The 14,207-nt window shown below is 41.0% G+C and overlaps 1 protein-coding gene across 1 annotated transcript in view; it reads right to left on the minus strand.

Moving 5' to 3' along the window:
• Positions 1–849: 849 nt before the first annotated feature.
• The window catches only part of slc41a2b (solute carrier family 41 member 2b), a 38,735-nt gene continuing 25,377 nt past the window's right edge, over positions 850–14,207 (minus strand). Inside the window, exons 9-11 of the mRNA XM_076011357.1 lie at positions 13,755–13,886; positions 12,053–12,201; positions 850–1,445 (exon numbers count right to left, since the gene is read on the minus strand). Of these exons, the coding sequence (XP_075867472.1) occupies positions 1,260–1,445; positions 12,053–12,201; positions 13,755–13,886 (467 nt within the window). The 3' untranslated portion in view covers positions 850–1,259. The remainder of the gene's footprint in view (positions 1,446–12,052; positions 12,202–13,754; positions 13,887–14,207) is intronic.

Consider the following 14,207-nt stretch of genomic DNA (forward strand, 5'->3'; position numbering starts at 1 on the left):
GTTATTCACCCTGAAGTTAAAGACTTCAGGCTGTGAACTGACCAACAGAACTTTAGAAATATATTGGGATGGACTCCTGGTTGTGTCCTTTTCCCCAAAACCCAACCAGGAGTTGTTGACCAACATTGAAATGATGCCACCGTCCAGGAATTGCTACCAAACATCAAAAGTGCCAGTCGTGAGAAGTTAAATTTAAATTTGATAGAAACAAGAGAGAAAAAAATCACATCAAACTGTTGACTCTAATGCCAAAGAAAAGAGATATTTAAAAAATATATATATACATTTAGTGTATTTCAGTCAGTTATTGGAATCTGAAAGTGTCTGGTGAGATGAACATGATTCTATGGCACTTTGGTTGTTGCTTCAAAAGAGAAAGGTTTTGAGTTTGTAGTTTTCTTATGTACTTATTTTAAACTGAAATTATTTTTGAAATTTACTCCAAATGACTTTAATCCAAGGACTGAAATTTACCGAAGATGGCCGTTTCTGTGTTCCCCAGACACGTTTGCTTACACGTCAGTGTGTGGAGACCAAACTTTTCAATAACAAACTCAAACCTACATGATGAAGCCGAAGATATGAAGACAAACCGGTGCAGGACACACGGGAGCAACTCCTACTGTTGACAAAACTTAATCCCCCTTCTGGCCGCTGGGCTGAGTGCGGTCGAAGGTGTGCAAGGCGCAAAAGTCGAATCAACACCTGCGAGTGCAGCGACGCCCGCTAACGTAACAAACTTAACGTAACTTAACACATTGAGTGATAAATGCTCGAAGTGTCGACGGCAAACTTCTTTTGTCTTCAGTCAGACGTCCTCTGGCTGATGCCTTTTTTTTTAATTTTAGAAATTTTAAATTTTTTAATTTATTTTTTACCTTTTTCATTCTTCGCCGACATCAGAGGCTCAAATGGGATTTTGGCTGGCAGTTAGCCTTCGCTTGCTAACTCTGTTTTGTTACACAAGTGCTCTGGTGCAAACAATGCCAACAGTCAATAAAACAAAAACAAAAAAAACAAAAGACTGAATACAATGTCCTTTGCCTGTACTGTATCCAGCCAGGGGTGTACAAAAATGTTTTTTTTTTTAATGCAGGAGCAGAAAATAGTCCTCAGACCCACTATGTGGCGCAAGTCAAAGTGTTAAAGTCAGGTACACAAAGGTGCTGGGGGGCAGGGGGGAGCACTGCAGCAAGCAGCACAAAGTCCCTGTTGCCGCCGCGAGGCCGCTCCCTCCAGTCCCTCGAGCCATCGGCCCCTCAGTCGCCCACATCGCTGTCCTGGTCCCCGATGACCCACAGGAAGTGGAAGCTGAGGGCCAGCAGGGCGGTGCCCAGCAGGTCCCCCAGCGCCGTCAGGTACGGAATGGAGAAGCTGTCGGGGTCTTTGCCGCTCCGCCACATGGAGTGGACCATCCAGTCAGAGATGCACAGCAGCAGCAGCACCTGGCGGAGGAAGAGGAGGAGGAAGAAGAGGTTGGGACAAAGGTTGAGGACGGGAATCTCAGAATACCTCACATCGGGTATCATCTTGGGTTGCGGAGCTGTTCTGATTGGGTTGCAGTTCAATATAAAAGAGGAACAAATTTTGGAGGGTCTCTGTTCAGCACGTTTTCAGTACAGAGAAAAATAAAAATATAGAAATGAACATTGATTATTGTAATTAAAAGTGTCAACATCGAATAATGGCTCACTGGTCAGAACTATTACAGATTACAGTTTGGTTGTCTACTGAGGGAGTTATCCCAAAGGGATCAATAAAGTCTATATCTATCTATCTATCTATCTATCTATCTACAGCACTGAGAGTAGCAAAGCTAAAAAAAAAAAAAAAAAAAAAAAAAAGGGATCCAGATGCTCATGCAAGACCTCTGGTTAAGTTCAGGCCAGACTTCTGTCACAACTTTTTTGTTTTTGCAACAACAAAAAAAGTATTGTTTCATTAACGCCAAAAATGTTAAATAAATACTTTTTTACTTAAGTTCATTTCAGAACCTGTACTTGCTTACTTTTAGAGTAAATGAGTTGAATTACTTTGTACTTTGACTGAAGCACAGAATGTGAATAATTTTGGCCGCCTCTGGCCTCTTTCACTTGAGAAGGTATAAGGGTTGTGACAGGAAGGTCACCTGAAGTAAGAACCTGTGCCTGTAATCAAGCACACAAGTTCCACACGATTCACTGTGACGACACCCAAAGGAAACATCCATTGGGGAAAAGAAGAAGCCTGTCAGGGTTCTGACTCCGCCCCCCCCCTCCCGGATCAGCACTGAGCCTCGGCGAAGCTTCTCCGAACCACTCTTAGTCTAAGCGTTTCGAGAAAAAAAGCCACTGTGTCAAAAGTGCTCTCGACGACTTAAACTGTAGCGTTGGGCGAGGCGGCGGAGCGTGAGAGGAGTCGAGAGTGCAATCAAAACTGAAGCTCCTGTCGCAAAGGATGGAATAAAGCGGCAGCAGAGTGAGAGGCCTGTTAAAAGTGAGGTTTGCAATATTTGGCGATTTTGAAGAAGAAACAGCGACATCAAGTGGTTACATTTTAGATTGCAGAGTCTCTACCTCTCTCTTCCCCTCCTGAGCTTGCCAGTGAACTACAGTGGCCTACGCACCCAACCCAGCTACCTCGTCCACTTTCTGCTTCTTTGTTGCTTTATTTGAGGACGCCAGCTTTCACCTTAAATATCCAACGCGCTGTCCGGCAGCTTGATTGTCCACACCAGGCTTCCTTAGAAATATGGTGGTGCAAGATGTACGATGCCAGCTAACTGGGAGCAAGACCCTTATTGCTCTATGGATGTTCTGATATATAAATAAGAACCACTCCAAGGGTAGGAAAACTAAATTACTTTTATTGTACTGCGAGTATACACTTTTATTAATGTATTTATGGGGAGTATATTAAGCTTTTACCAATTAAAAATCATAAATCAAGCCAAATATTACACACTGGACCTTTAAAAAGGGAAAGACAAAGGTCTGTGACGTAACGTGGAAATGAGCCATCACGGTAAACACACTCAGACTTACGCTACAACTATTGCAGCCATCGAAAAAAGATTGCCGGGCAGAATATTAAAAGTAGCAATGAAGGAACAAAGAGGTGGGGATGGGGCGGGGGTACTGACAATGAGAAAACTAAATAATCATATTCACTGTGTGGAAGTAGGGGAGTTACTGGACGTACGGGGCCCAGATATGACGTGCTGACAGCTCGGCTATTCACTTAATGAGGGGGAGTTTTGGGGAACGCGCAATCGATGATGTTCGCTGCGATGAAAGCGCCTCGCAGGGGTGGTTGGGGGGTTTGGGGGGAGGGGTGGTGACGAGCTTCCCGTCTCCACGATAGTTCTTTCATCCGCGATGACAGGGTGCCACGGTCGGAACGTCCTCCCGACTCGTCACTATTGTTGCTGCTTTTGTTTCCGCCAACCTGCATCACAACTGTCAAGCACGATCCGTCGCTCAAGACTCGAGCGGCTTCCTACCGAGGAGAGAAATTGTTTCGGGGGGGGAGCGGGGGAGGTTGGGAGTGGAGAGACACGCAGGAATCGTGTGCCAATCTTAAAATGTGGAGGACTTTCGACGCTGAGAAAAAGACAATCAACGAAAAGCAAACAACGGAAAGGGGTCTTTGAATGCGTTCAGAGTGGGAAGCGGACGGCAGCGTCGGCGAGACGACTCCCGTTTGATCCCTGGAGACAGAGGCACATCTGCGTTTGTGTCATCTTCTTCAATTACAAACCCTTGAAAAAGCCGGTGGAAAACCAGTGCCTGTGTGTTGCCCTGTTTGTTTCGGATTGCAGGGAGAGGCTGGGCTGGTTGATTGCCATCACAAACAGAGTCAAGGCCCACACCAATATAAAAAAAATAGAATCATAAGAATAAAAATGCAGTGCCTTTTACTCACTCAGAAGAACAATGTTGCAGTTGAGTGTCAGAAGTTTCTTTCTTTATACACACACAAACACGTACAGTATATGTGTGTGTGTATTCACATAAACATGTGTATACACGTGTATACATATATACATATATATGTACACACATATACACATACATATATCCACACACACACAGAGACAGACACACATAAAGCTTGATTCGATTTGTCAGGACTCCTGTTGAAGCCAATCAAAGTCTATAATGAGTCTATGACTTGATGAAGATGAAGTCAAAGCGAGCTCTTGTGAAGTGATGCAGAGTGGATTGTTCTTATTAGTACTTCAATCTCTTGCTCCAACAAAGACACAGACACCCAAAAAAAGCAATGGCTACTATACTGTGTGTAAATTATTAGGGATTGGTATTAGATTAACTTTGATCATTCATCCTTTTTTTTGGACTAAATTGCATTATTGGCGCCTGCGAGAACAAAATTGAGCGTCACGATGAGAAAAATTGCTTGGTGCAACAGCACGACAGCGTTTTAAAATTCATCGTTTGCGGAATATGGAAACAATAAATCTCATCTTCAATCTGCGGGTCTCATTTGTCTCCCTTAAAAGCAGAAATATATTCAGGCAGCAGCTTCTCTTCTCTTCTCTTCTATTCTCTTCTCTTCTCTTCTCTTGCCAGTAAAGAGCCAGACCATTTAAAAGGCTCGTCAGATGCCAGAACACAACAGCGCAACTCCTTCAATATCACACCCACACTGACATAATAAATAATGATTCAGTGGTAAGGAGAATAATAATTAAAAAAGAAAAGAGAAAAAACCACTGACATGTATTTCGGTCAAGGCTGCAGCACAGTACACAACTGCTCTTTTAAAGTGCTCTGCTTCCCGGTCGACTCCACTTCAGCGGATTTCTTCACAACACAAGTCTACATCACCCTCAATCCCCTGTTCAAAGAAAACCCCTAAATCCTCTGTGAAAGAGGTCACACTGTATCCCTGAACGGCAGCGCATTAGTCTCTCTTCAACGCTGCAGGTGTTTATCACCTGGGCAAACATAATTGGATTAAGCCGCTTCCTTCCCCATAAGTTACGGCTTGCTTTAGAATGCTGATTTGTGGTCCATTGCGAGCGCTTGGGAGAGCCAACGACCCAAACTACTGCTCAAAGTCTACAGTATTCTGAAATTCACTTAAATATCACACATAAAAAACAAAAAACAAACTGTGGGATGATTTCAAGTGGGCCGTCCATGCTCGGCAACCATCAAACCTCACTAAACTGGAGATGTTTTGTCAGGAGCAATGGTCCAAAATACCTTCATCCAGGATCCAGACCCTCATTACAGGCTACAGGAAGTGTCCAGTTCAGTGGTTCTTCACTTGAGGAGTCTCAGGACCCACATTTTATTTCCTTATCATGAGGAAATGAGTCATGAGTCGTGACCAGAATTTACGACCCAATCAAAATCACAGTGTTGTTCCATAAGTATTGTTTACAAGCCACAGCAACAACCGAGGCATTTACACAAAATGATTAATCACAGCAGATAATCTACACATGCCATTGCTCTTTTATATCAAACAGCAGCAGGAGTGTGAAATGTGATTGTTGTTAAGTATTATTGGGAAATGATAAAAGGCCCTGCTGGCATTGTGCAAAAATACTCAAGTTCTGTATCCTAATATCTCGAGGGACGACGGAGAACAGAGCCAGAAAGAAAAACAATAACCACAGCAAAGTAGTCATCACTTGGACAAAACACACCGTTAAGGCTAAAACGATTTAATTTGACAGAGTGCCGACAGCAACGAGCTTTCCTTCTCAACACTCTCTCTAAACATGGGACCTGCGGAGCTCCACAGTGGCAATTAAAGAAGTAAATAAATACATCATTAAATCAAACTCCCAAATACTGGAGGTTTATAAAAAAAATAAATAAATAAAAAAAAACATCCCGGAGTGAGACGAGCGCGACTTCTGTCTGGACTTTGGGCAGCTAAAATTTAAAAAGGTGGATCGACTAAAATTTCCAGACATTCATTCCTCTTAATGTGCAGCAAGTAAAAGAGAGTGTAGTATTTGAGGGTGCTCGTTCAAATTCGTGGGCCCGCCCCTTCTACATCTGGTGTGAACCCAGCGTGATCCTTTATGTCCCTTTTACTAACCCGTAGGCGCCCCTCAGGCCAATTTCTGGTAAGAAATGCCTTTCATTAAGGGGTTGAAACTGCCTTGAAATGAAAAATACCAGAATATTCAAATCTCTCTCTCTCTCTCTCTCTCTCTCTCTCTCTCTCTCTCTCTCTCTCTCTCTCTCTCTCTCTCTCTCTCTCTCTCTCTATATATATATATATATATATATATATATATATATGCACACACACACACACACACACACACACACATATATATATATACAATATGTATATAAGTATTACACGCATGCACACACACACTTTCTCTCTTCTTCTTTTACAGCCATTAGGTTCTGTAGACCTAAGAATTCCCGGCACTTTGACTCAAGGACTGCTCACCCTCTCAGTCACCGCTTGTACTCTTCTTTAATACACGCCTTTCAAAATTTGATGCTTAGAAATTCATCGACTTGGAATTCCTCTCAATTATTGATCGCACTTAATGATGAAATATTTAAGCTGTGTGGGGCTGCAGGAGCCCTTCCAGACAGGTCTTTGGCTGTTTCAAGATTTTGGAGGTCAAACCTGGAAATGTGATCGGTGTTTTGAAGGTGGATGGGGGGGGGGGCATCACACCCACTGAGGATTTAGAGATTGTCCTCCAACTTGAGATGTGCCACATTGACAATTAACTAGTTGTTGAGTTATTTTGCTTAAATATTAGAGGTGCGTATTAATAATTTCTGTCCTGATGACTTTTGACTCAATAATAATAAATGACCACTCTGATCGACTGCATTTATTTTTCAGTTGATAGTTTAACTGACTATTTTCTGGGTCTTTTCACACCACCCGTTCTCAGCTCTGTAGCCTCTGCTTGCTTTGCATTGCCTCATTGCCTTCCCAAATATACTGTGTTCTAAAACAACATTGTGAGACCATGTTTTGTTTTGTTTTCTCAGATTATTGTTTCTAGATTCTATCCTGCGTTGCAATGGATTTACGCAAAAGCTACTGACAGCCGTCTGCCAGGATATGCAGAGCCGTGCTCAATTTAAGTACATTCCTTTTCCTTTTTCCGTCACTGCGCCGTGGGGCTCGGACAGATTACACCAGAGGAGCTGCTGTTGTGCAAAAAAATTTAAAGTTTATTTTTTTAACCCTACTTTAAATGGAATGCTATATAAAAAAAAAAAACTCTTCTGCATGTGCTATTTTTCAGCTTATCGCTGCTATTTAAAAAAAAACAAAAACAAAACAGGCAGTCAACTTACAATTTACTACCCGAATAGGATTAGCAAATTCCACCATGCTACGGATAGAGCCAAACTCTTTCTCCCCACAAGGCTGGGCAAAAAAAGAAAAATGCAAACTGTATCCAAGTCTGTATGAATAAGAGTGAATTTCATAAGACTTTGTTTGGGAATTGTGGTGAAGGAAAATCTGAAATGCAGGTTATAGGAGGACACAGCAGATATTTCTTGAAGGTTCAGCGTGTAATATTTGGAGGTTTTTAAGAAGAAACAGCGACACCAAGTGGTTGCATTTTAGATTGCAGCGCTCTTTCACTCTCGCTCCCTCTCCCGAGCTTGCCAGTGAACTACGGTGGCCTGTGCACCCAAACCTGGATACTTCATCCACCTTAAAGTCTTGAATAAGGATTGTTCCAAGGGTAGGAAAACCAAATGACTTTTATTGTACTGTGAGTATACTTACTTATACTTATATTCATGTATAGTATATCAAGCTTTTACCAATATAAAAATTTTAAATTAAGCCAAATTTTACACACTGGACCTTTAACTAAGGGTTGCTATGTGGAAGATGAAAGGAACCACATGTACGTGAATGAAGTGATTTAATTTTCCAGGGAAGCAGTGATACACCACATCAGAGTCAGCAAGAGGGCTTTGCTTCAGGCCATCTCCACCTGTCACTCACACAAGTGTGCACGCCACTCTACTCAGAGTGAGTTGACCGTCCCCACCCTGACTAAAGACAACATTTGCATAATAGGCGGCCATAAAGTGAGGGCATTAAGAAATGACGATGGACGCACAACCATCCAACACCCTCAATTTTACACACACAAAAGTGTTGCGGGGCGGATATCTCTTATCTCAGCGAAATGTCCTGTCAGGTGAGACGATGACAGTGGAGGAATTTTTTTTATTGCCGTCATTAGCTGTCTTCCTCAAGTACAGGAGGCAAGGAGGCTCAAGAGGCTCAGCAGCCACAAAAATATATACAGTATACAACTAAAAGGACAGCTTGCACATAATTCTCCAGAACAAGCACATTTGTTTCCACACAGATAAGACAGATGAAGTATTGTTTCTATGACAATATTGCAGTGCACTCATCCACACTTCCTCACCGAGTGCCTTCGTGACTTCTAAAAACTGCATTATTTCTTTAAACTGTAAGTTTATGAGGTACTTCAATCAGTGTGGACGACATTATGACACACTCGACTAAAACTTTATTGGGGTTTACCACGAGTTTTGACAGAGGGAGATTCCATATTTGGAATCATGTCCGGCCATGAACACTTGAGAAACGTCCACAACTTTATCGTCATTAGCAATTTAGACCGACAAAAAAAATTCAAATTGTACGTAAAGGTTAGAATTCTGACAACCAATCATATTCAGGCTTTTTGCGACCATTTTTGGCGGTCCCTGCTGGCCAAGCGATGCAATGCAAGTTTTTGGCACAACCAGAAGCTTCGTCAATCTTTATGTACAGTCTGTGTCTCCAACCAGTCTGCGCCATTCTCTTCTGATATCAACAAAATGTCCACTCAGCAGATAATTTCTCTTTTGGGCGTTCCCATTCCCTGGAAATTGGAAAAAAAGACGTGATGTCGCACAAAAAACCCCACCACGTCAAATGTCTCTCTCACATTCTCCTTTCTTCCCCACTTTGAACTCCAGGAAGTGTCTTCCCCAAGTCTAGCTACCATATGATTGGTTGATTAGCCATTTGCATTAACAAGCGATTGAACATTCTAATATAAATTCTAATAAAGTGTCCAGTGTGAAAAACTTAAAAACTGCTCCTGCAATGTTAACACTTGCAGTGCAAATGGCTGGAGAGCAACTAATCTCTCCTCTGCAGCAGCTGCAGGGAGCTCAGCATGTCGTCCACACAGTCATTATGAATGATTAAAGCAATATTCACTACATGTACCAGAGAAGAAGAATCACAGAACCACTTGTGTAATTGCCTCAATTAATTACCAAATTAAAGTCAGTATGAAGCCACCTATTTAGCCACCCTCAACCAGAACTTCACAATGTTTTCATTTGTGGCTTAATCAATTCAATTTCATTACAATCTAGAATGCAAAAAACTATTCTACCCCTTGAGACTTCAGTGCTTTAAAGTCAGACATGGAACATTGCAATTTCACCAGTTAGCGTTGGAATGTAGACCGCGTTTGCACTGAAAAAACTTCTCCGGCTGGGATTGCATACCAGCTAACTCCCCAAATCTTCCCCTGTTTCAATCATGGTGCGATATTACAAATAAACCCCAGATTGAAAAATGTTATCAGGGAAAACTTGCAGTTGGAACTGAACATTGTTTTTTTTTTTCTTCCAATTTTGTGCAGCACCAAGACTCATAATTAATGTCTGCTATCCGCTTATTAATGTCTGCTATCCGCTTCTGCGCAAATACTGACGTAGACATAATTATGGTAAAATCAGCAGCACGCCTGAATGAGCGCTAATCCTGCTGAGAATACTGCGAGTCACTTTAAATCCAGTCCAGGAAATTGTGCTGCACAACAGAGGTTATTTATGAATGGTTCTGACTTGATGCATGGTCCATGTTTCAACATAAAACACTATGTTATGAGGTCCTAAAAAGACATTGCATCTTAAAGAATTCTCTTCAAATGAATGTAAAAATTGTAAAATAAATAAATAAAAGTCAAAGTCCCTGCATCCTCACAGTCTATGCAATCCAAAATTCCAGCTGCGACTGGAGCTCTTCTCACAAAAGTCGTAATTGATTTGGAAAACCTCCAATTCCTCAGCAGCCGGGAATCCACCAAATGGTTAACGTCGGGAGCCTTTAAAATCTTGGAACTCAAAAACACAGCGGCTAAAAAATGTTTATATTCTAAACCTCACCGCAAAGGTTTAAGGAATCACTCATTCATTTCTGGACGAGCTCAATGGCTGCTGGAAAACGGGCTGAAAAAGGCTGGAAAGTGCTGCGTTCAAAGTGCAGGTATTGCAAGCATTCCTGCATTTTGTTCATTCTAGTTGAAGATTTAAAGAGATATCTGCTCTATGATTGGACAGTCAAACTGAACAGTGTTGAAGCCAATACGACACATTGACGTTTCACAGTAAAATACAGCACATACAAAAATATATACACACACATATGTGTATATGTATATATACATACATATATATATACACATATGTAAACATATATATATATGCAACCGTGTCAATCGAAGCAGATAGAATCGTTCAGGCAGAAAGTTGGAAAACACAGTGGTTAACGATTCTATCGGCTTCGATTGACACGGTTGCCGAGCGACAAGCGTGAAAAAATAACAGCACGGCCGCGTATTTTTGGCAAAGCAGCATACAAAGTATTTTTTTTGTGCCAAGGATCAGGGGGCAACACAAGTCACCAGGAGCAGTGCTCACAATTAGAAGTTACAATACAGCAGGGAAAAACACCGACAGCGAAAGCAGCGGCCCGTGGTGTGAAGACTCAGTGAAACAGTGAGGATTCATGGGAGCTGCTGCTCAACACAAGTCCAGATTAAAAACAAACAAGCAAACAAGAAACACTTCACGTGGGAATCAGGGTGCATGGATAGTGTAAGCCAGTGGTTCTCAAACTTTCTCTACTATGCTCATTGGAGAGAGGGACCACCTTCAATTTCTGTGCTTTTCTCATCAATCATAGTTGAAACCATACTTAAAGCTGAAGGAATATGAGCTCCTCTGCTATTGCGTGGTTTCTTGCTCTGTGCAATTCTGTGTGTGACTTTGTATATTGCCAAAAGCGCTTTGCTGTTCACTGATGAAGCTTTTACGAAGCTATAATCCTGCTGGCAGTATTCGCAGAGTCTGCTCTGGAAAAACATGAGTGGCTGGGTGTATTGTCTACAAGGGCGACATTCACAAAAAATGAGGCACGGCGGTAAATTAGGGCGCTTATTGAGGCGACTTTGTGGCCGTATCTCCGTTACCTTTGCTTCATGTCCTCAAAGGTTTTTGTGTTAATGAATGCATAATGCCCAGAAATGTAGCACATGAAGAGTCAGAAGCGCAAATTGCGCCCTTGTAACCTCACCGCAATTTGCACGATAGATTGTAAGATATTAAATATCACCAGAAGCTAAATTTCAGATGGAATACTTTATTTCTGTTGTTGTCAAATAACATGCACATTGGCTTTCTCCTGAAGTCACACCAAGAAAGACAGTCACACCGTAGTTTACTGGCAAGCTCAGGAGGGAGAAGATGCTGCAATCTAAAATTTGATGTTGCTGTTTCTTACTTCGAAATCTCCAAATATTACACACTTAACCCTTCAAGTGTTTAATCAACCACTTGCTTGATAAGAGGCTCAACTGAGGAGCCAGATCTTCAAATGTATTTTTGTGTATGTCCACTTGTTAAATTTAAATTCAAATATTTTTCTCCCCCCTGTATTTCTACTAGCCTCGACAGCAGTGCTACTGAAGCAAAAAAGGGGAAATATATATGTAAGTATGTATATATACAAATATATATGTACATATATATGTGAAAACTAGCAGTCACACTTTTCTCCATTTTGCACTGAGGTAAAAATTAAATCAGGAAATAAACTAGAAAACTCTCCCTTGAGCAGCTTTTAAATCCACTGGAGTAATGAAGAGATTGAGAGCGAAAACATTTAGGTCTAAAGAAGAAGAATGGCAATAAAATGCTCAAGTGTTTCTAAATTGTCTCGCACTAAAACAGCGGCGGAGATTAAAAAAGAAAAGCCGGAGGGCGCTCACCTGCAGCATGGCTGCCGCTAGATAGACGGACATGAAGATGGGTGTCAGTGTGGTGTGGCCACTCTTCATCAGGTGGATGGTGTAGAGGAAGATGAGGTGACCAGGGATAACCAGCAGGAGGAGCACCTGGGCAGAGCGATGATTGGCTCCTGGAGAGAGATGAAAATTATTTTGAACTCATCTTAAAATTATCAAAGCTCCCTTTCGGAAAAAAGCATTGAAAAAAAAATATATATATATATATTTGGTGCCGAAAGAACAAAAGGAGCAGTTTGAAGCTAATCCACCATCCCCGGAATTTCAAAACCTGCTGGGATTCTTTTATTTTAGCTGGCTCACGGGCAATCATTTAGCTCGCGGAATGGTGCTAATCAGCAGCTGGCTAACACTGCTCAGAAGGAACAAACATTCAAACTGGCGACATAATGTACAATTTAAAGCCTAATTTTGACAATTGCATCTTTTTTTAAATCGGCCATCATATTGCCATTAGAGGTTGTTTTCAACTATTGAGAATTTATGTAAAATGATGTACAATTTTTATTTATTTTTTAAATAATAATAATGGATCTTTCGGGCAAATATGAATATTAAAGAGAACAATATGATTTTACAATCGAAATGTTGTTTCTGCCAGTGCTTCACATAATGCCATGGTGAACTCATAACTAGCAATATTTTTGGTTCTGACTCAACTGGACGTTTCTTTCCTTGCTGCTGTCAAACAAATAGATGATGTTTGCACTTCACGACTATAGACTGGCGGACAACTATATTGGAAAAAAGTTTTCGGACACACCTAAAATTTTACATATCCCCAATTATTACCATTGAATATTTTCCAAAGATTTTTTTGTGCATTTCAAAAGGTTTGGTTGCATGAGAGGCACACAAACAAATGGGAATTCTTTTGTTGCTCAATGTTAAGACAAAAAAAATAATAATAATAAATAAATAAATAAATAAATAAATAAATAAATAAATAAATAAATATATATATATATATATATATTTTTTTTTTTTTTTTTTTTGTCTTATTAAAATTGAGCAACAAAAGAATTGTGTGTTGCAAAGGGACCTAATCTTACTGAAACATCCAGTTCTGGGCTGAACAGAACAGTGCAGGTGCAGCATGCGGGTCAATGTTTGTGCCCAAAATTAAATTGTACTTGGAGGCTTAAAGGTCCACTCTGTACAATTTGTTTTTGTTTTTTTGTTTTTTTTATTATTTTTAAATTGGTAAACGCTTAACATAATTTGGGTGTGCAGGCCACCATATATCACTGGCAAGCTCAGGAGAGGGAAGGTGCGGAGTCCAAAAGAGGACTTCAATGAAAGAGCGCTGCAATCTAAAATTCAACCCATTGATGTTGCCATTTCTTCTTAAAAATCTCCCAATATTACACACTGGACCTTTAAGACTGATACTTAACAAAATATGGCACATCACAAATGCCTGAGGCATGCACCACTGCATAAGTAACGTAACCACTGCCCACTGCTGGTAGGTACAAAAAGGAAGATAAAGACAAGTATCATGAGCTGTAACAGAATCGTAAAAGACATAAATTAAGGCACATTAAAGATAAGAAATTAAGGAATGTCAATATACACGCCAATGTCAATGTTAATAAACACTGAATAATAAAATATCTGTCAAACTCCATCAGCCGAGAGCTACTAGTATGAAGCTAGAACACACCTGTACCGAAGAACGTCCGGCAGGGGTAGTAGCAGCCCTTGGCCTCTTCAGGGACCTCGCCAGGAGCACAGTGGAAATGAAGATGAGTGGAGATCCTGCTGGACTGAATGGCCACCAGGTTTCCCCCAATTCCTGAGAGAGCAAGGTCAGAGGTAAGTGGAGCAGAACATTCAGTTTGGACAAAAGACAATGGTGTTTTCCAGAGGCTGCCAACTGTTGATAACCAGTGGTGGAAAAAAAAGTTTTTTGGACACACCTCATGCATTTGTGATGTACTGCATTGTGCTGAATCAGTCTTGAGTCTCCCAAGCTTCTGGCAAATGTTTAACGGCAATAATTGGGATTGAGTGAATCCAAATAATCCCGAACTAGTTTTGTTTTTGTTGTATAGAATCATTGTACAAACGAACCAAAGCTGCTTAAAATCTGGTCATTTGTTGGGATGGTGAGCTG

Source organism: Nelusetta ayraudi, unplaced genomic scaffold (assembly GCF_046127955.1).
Source record: "Nelusetta ayraudi isolate G7.1 ecotype Tasmania unplaced genomic scaffold, CSIRO-AGI_Nayr_v1 ptg000135l, whole genome shotgun sequence".
Taxonomy (NCBI): domain Eukaryota; kingdom Metazoa; phylum Chordata; class Actinopteri; order Tetraodontiformes; family Monacanthidae; genus Nelusetta; species Nelusetta ayraudi.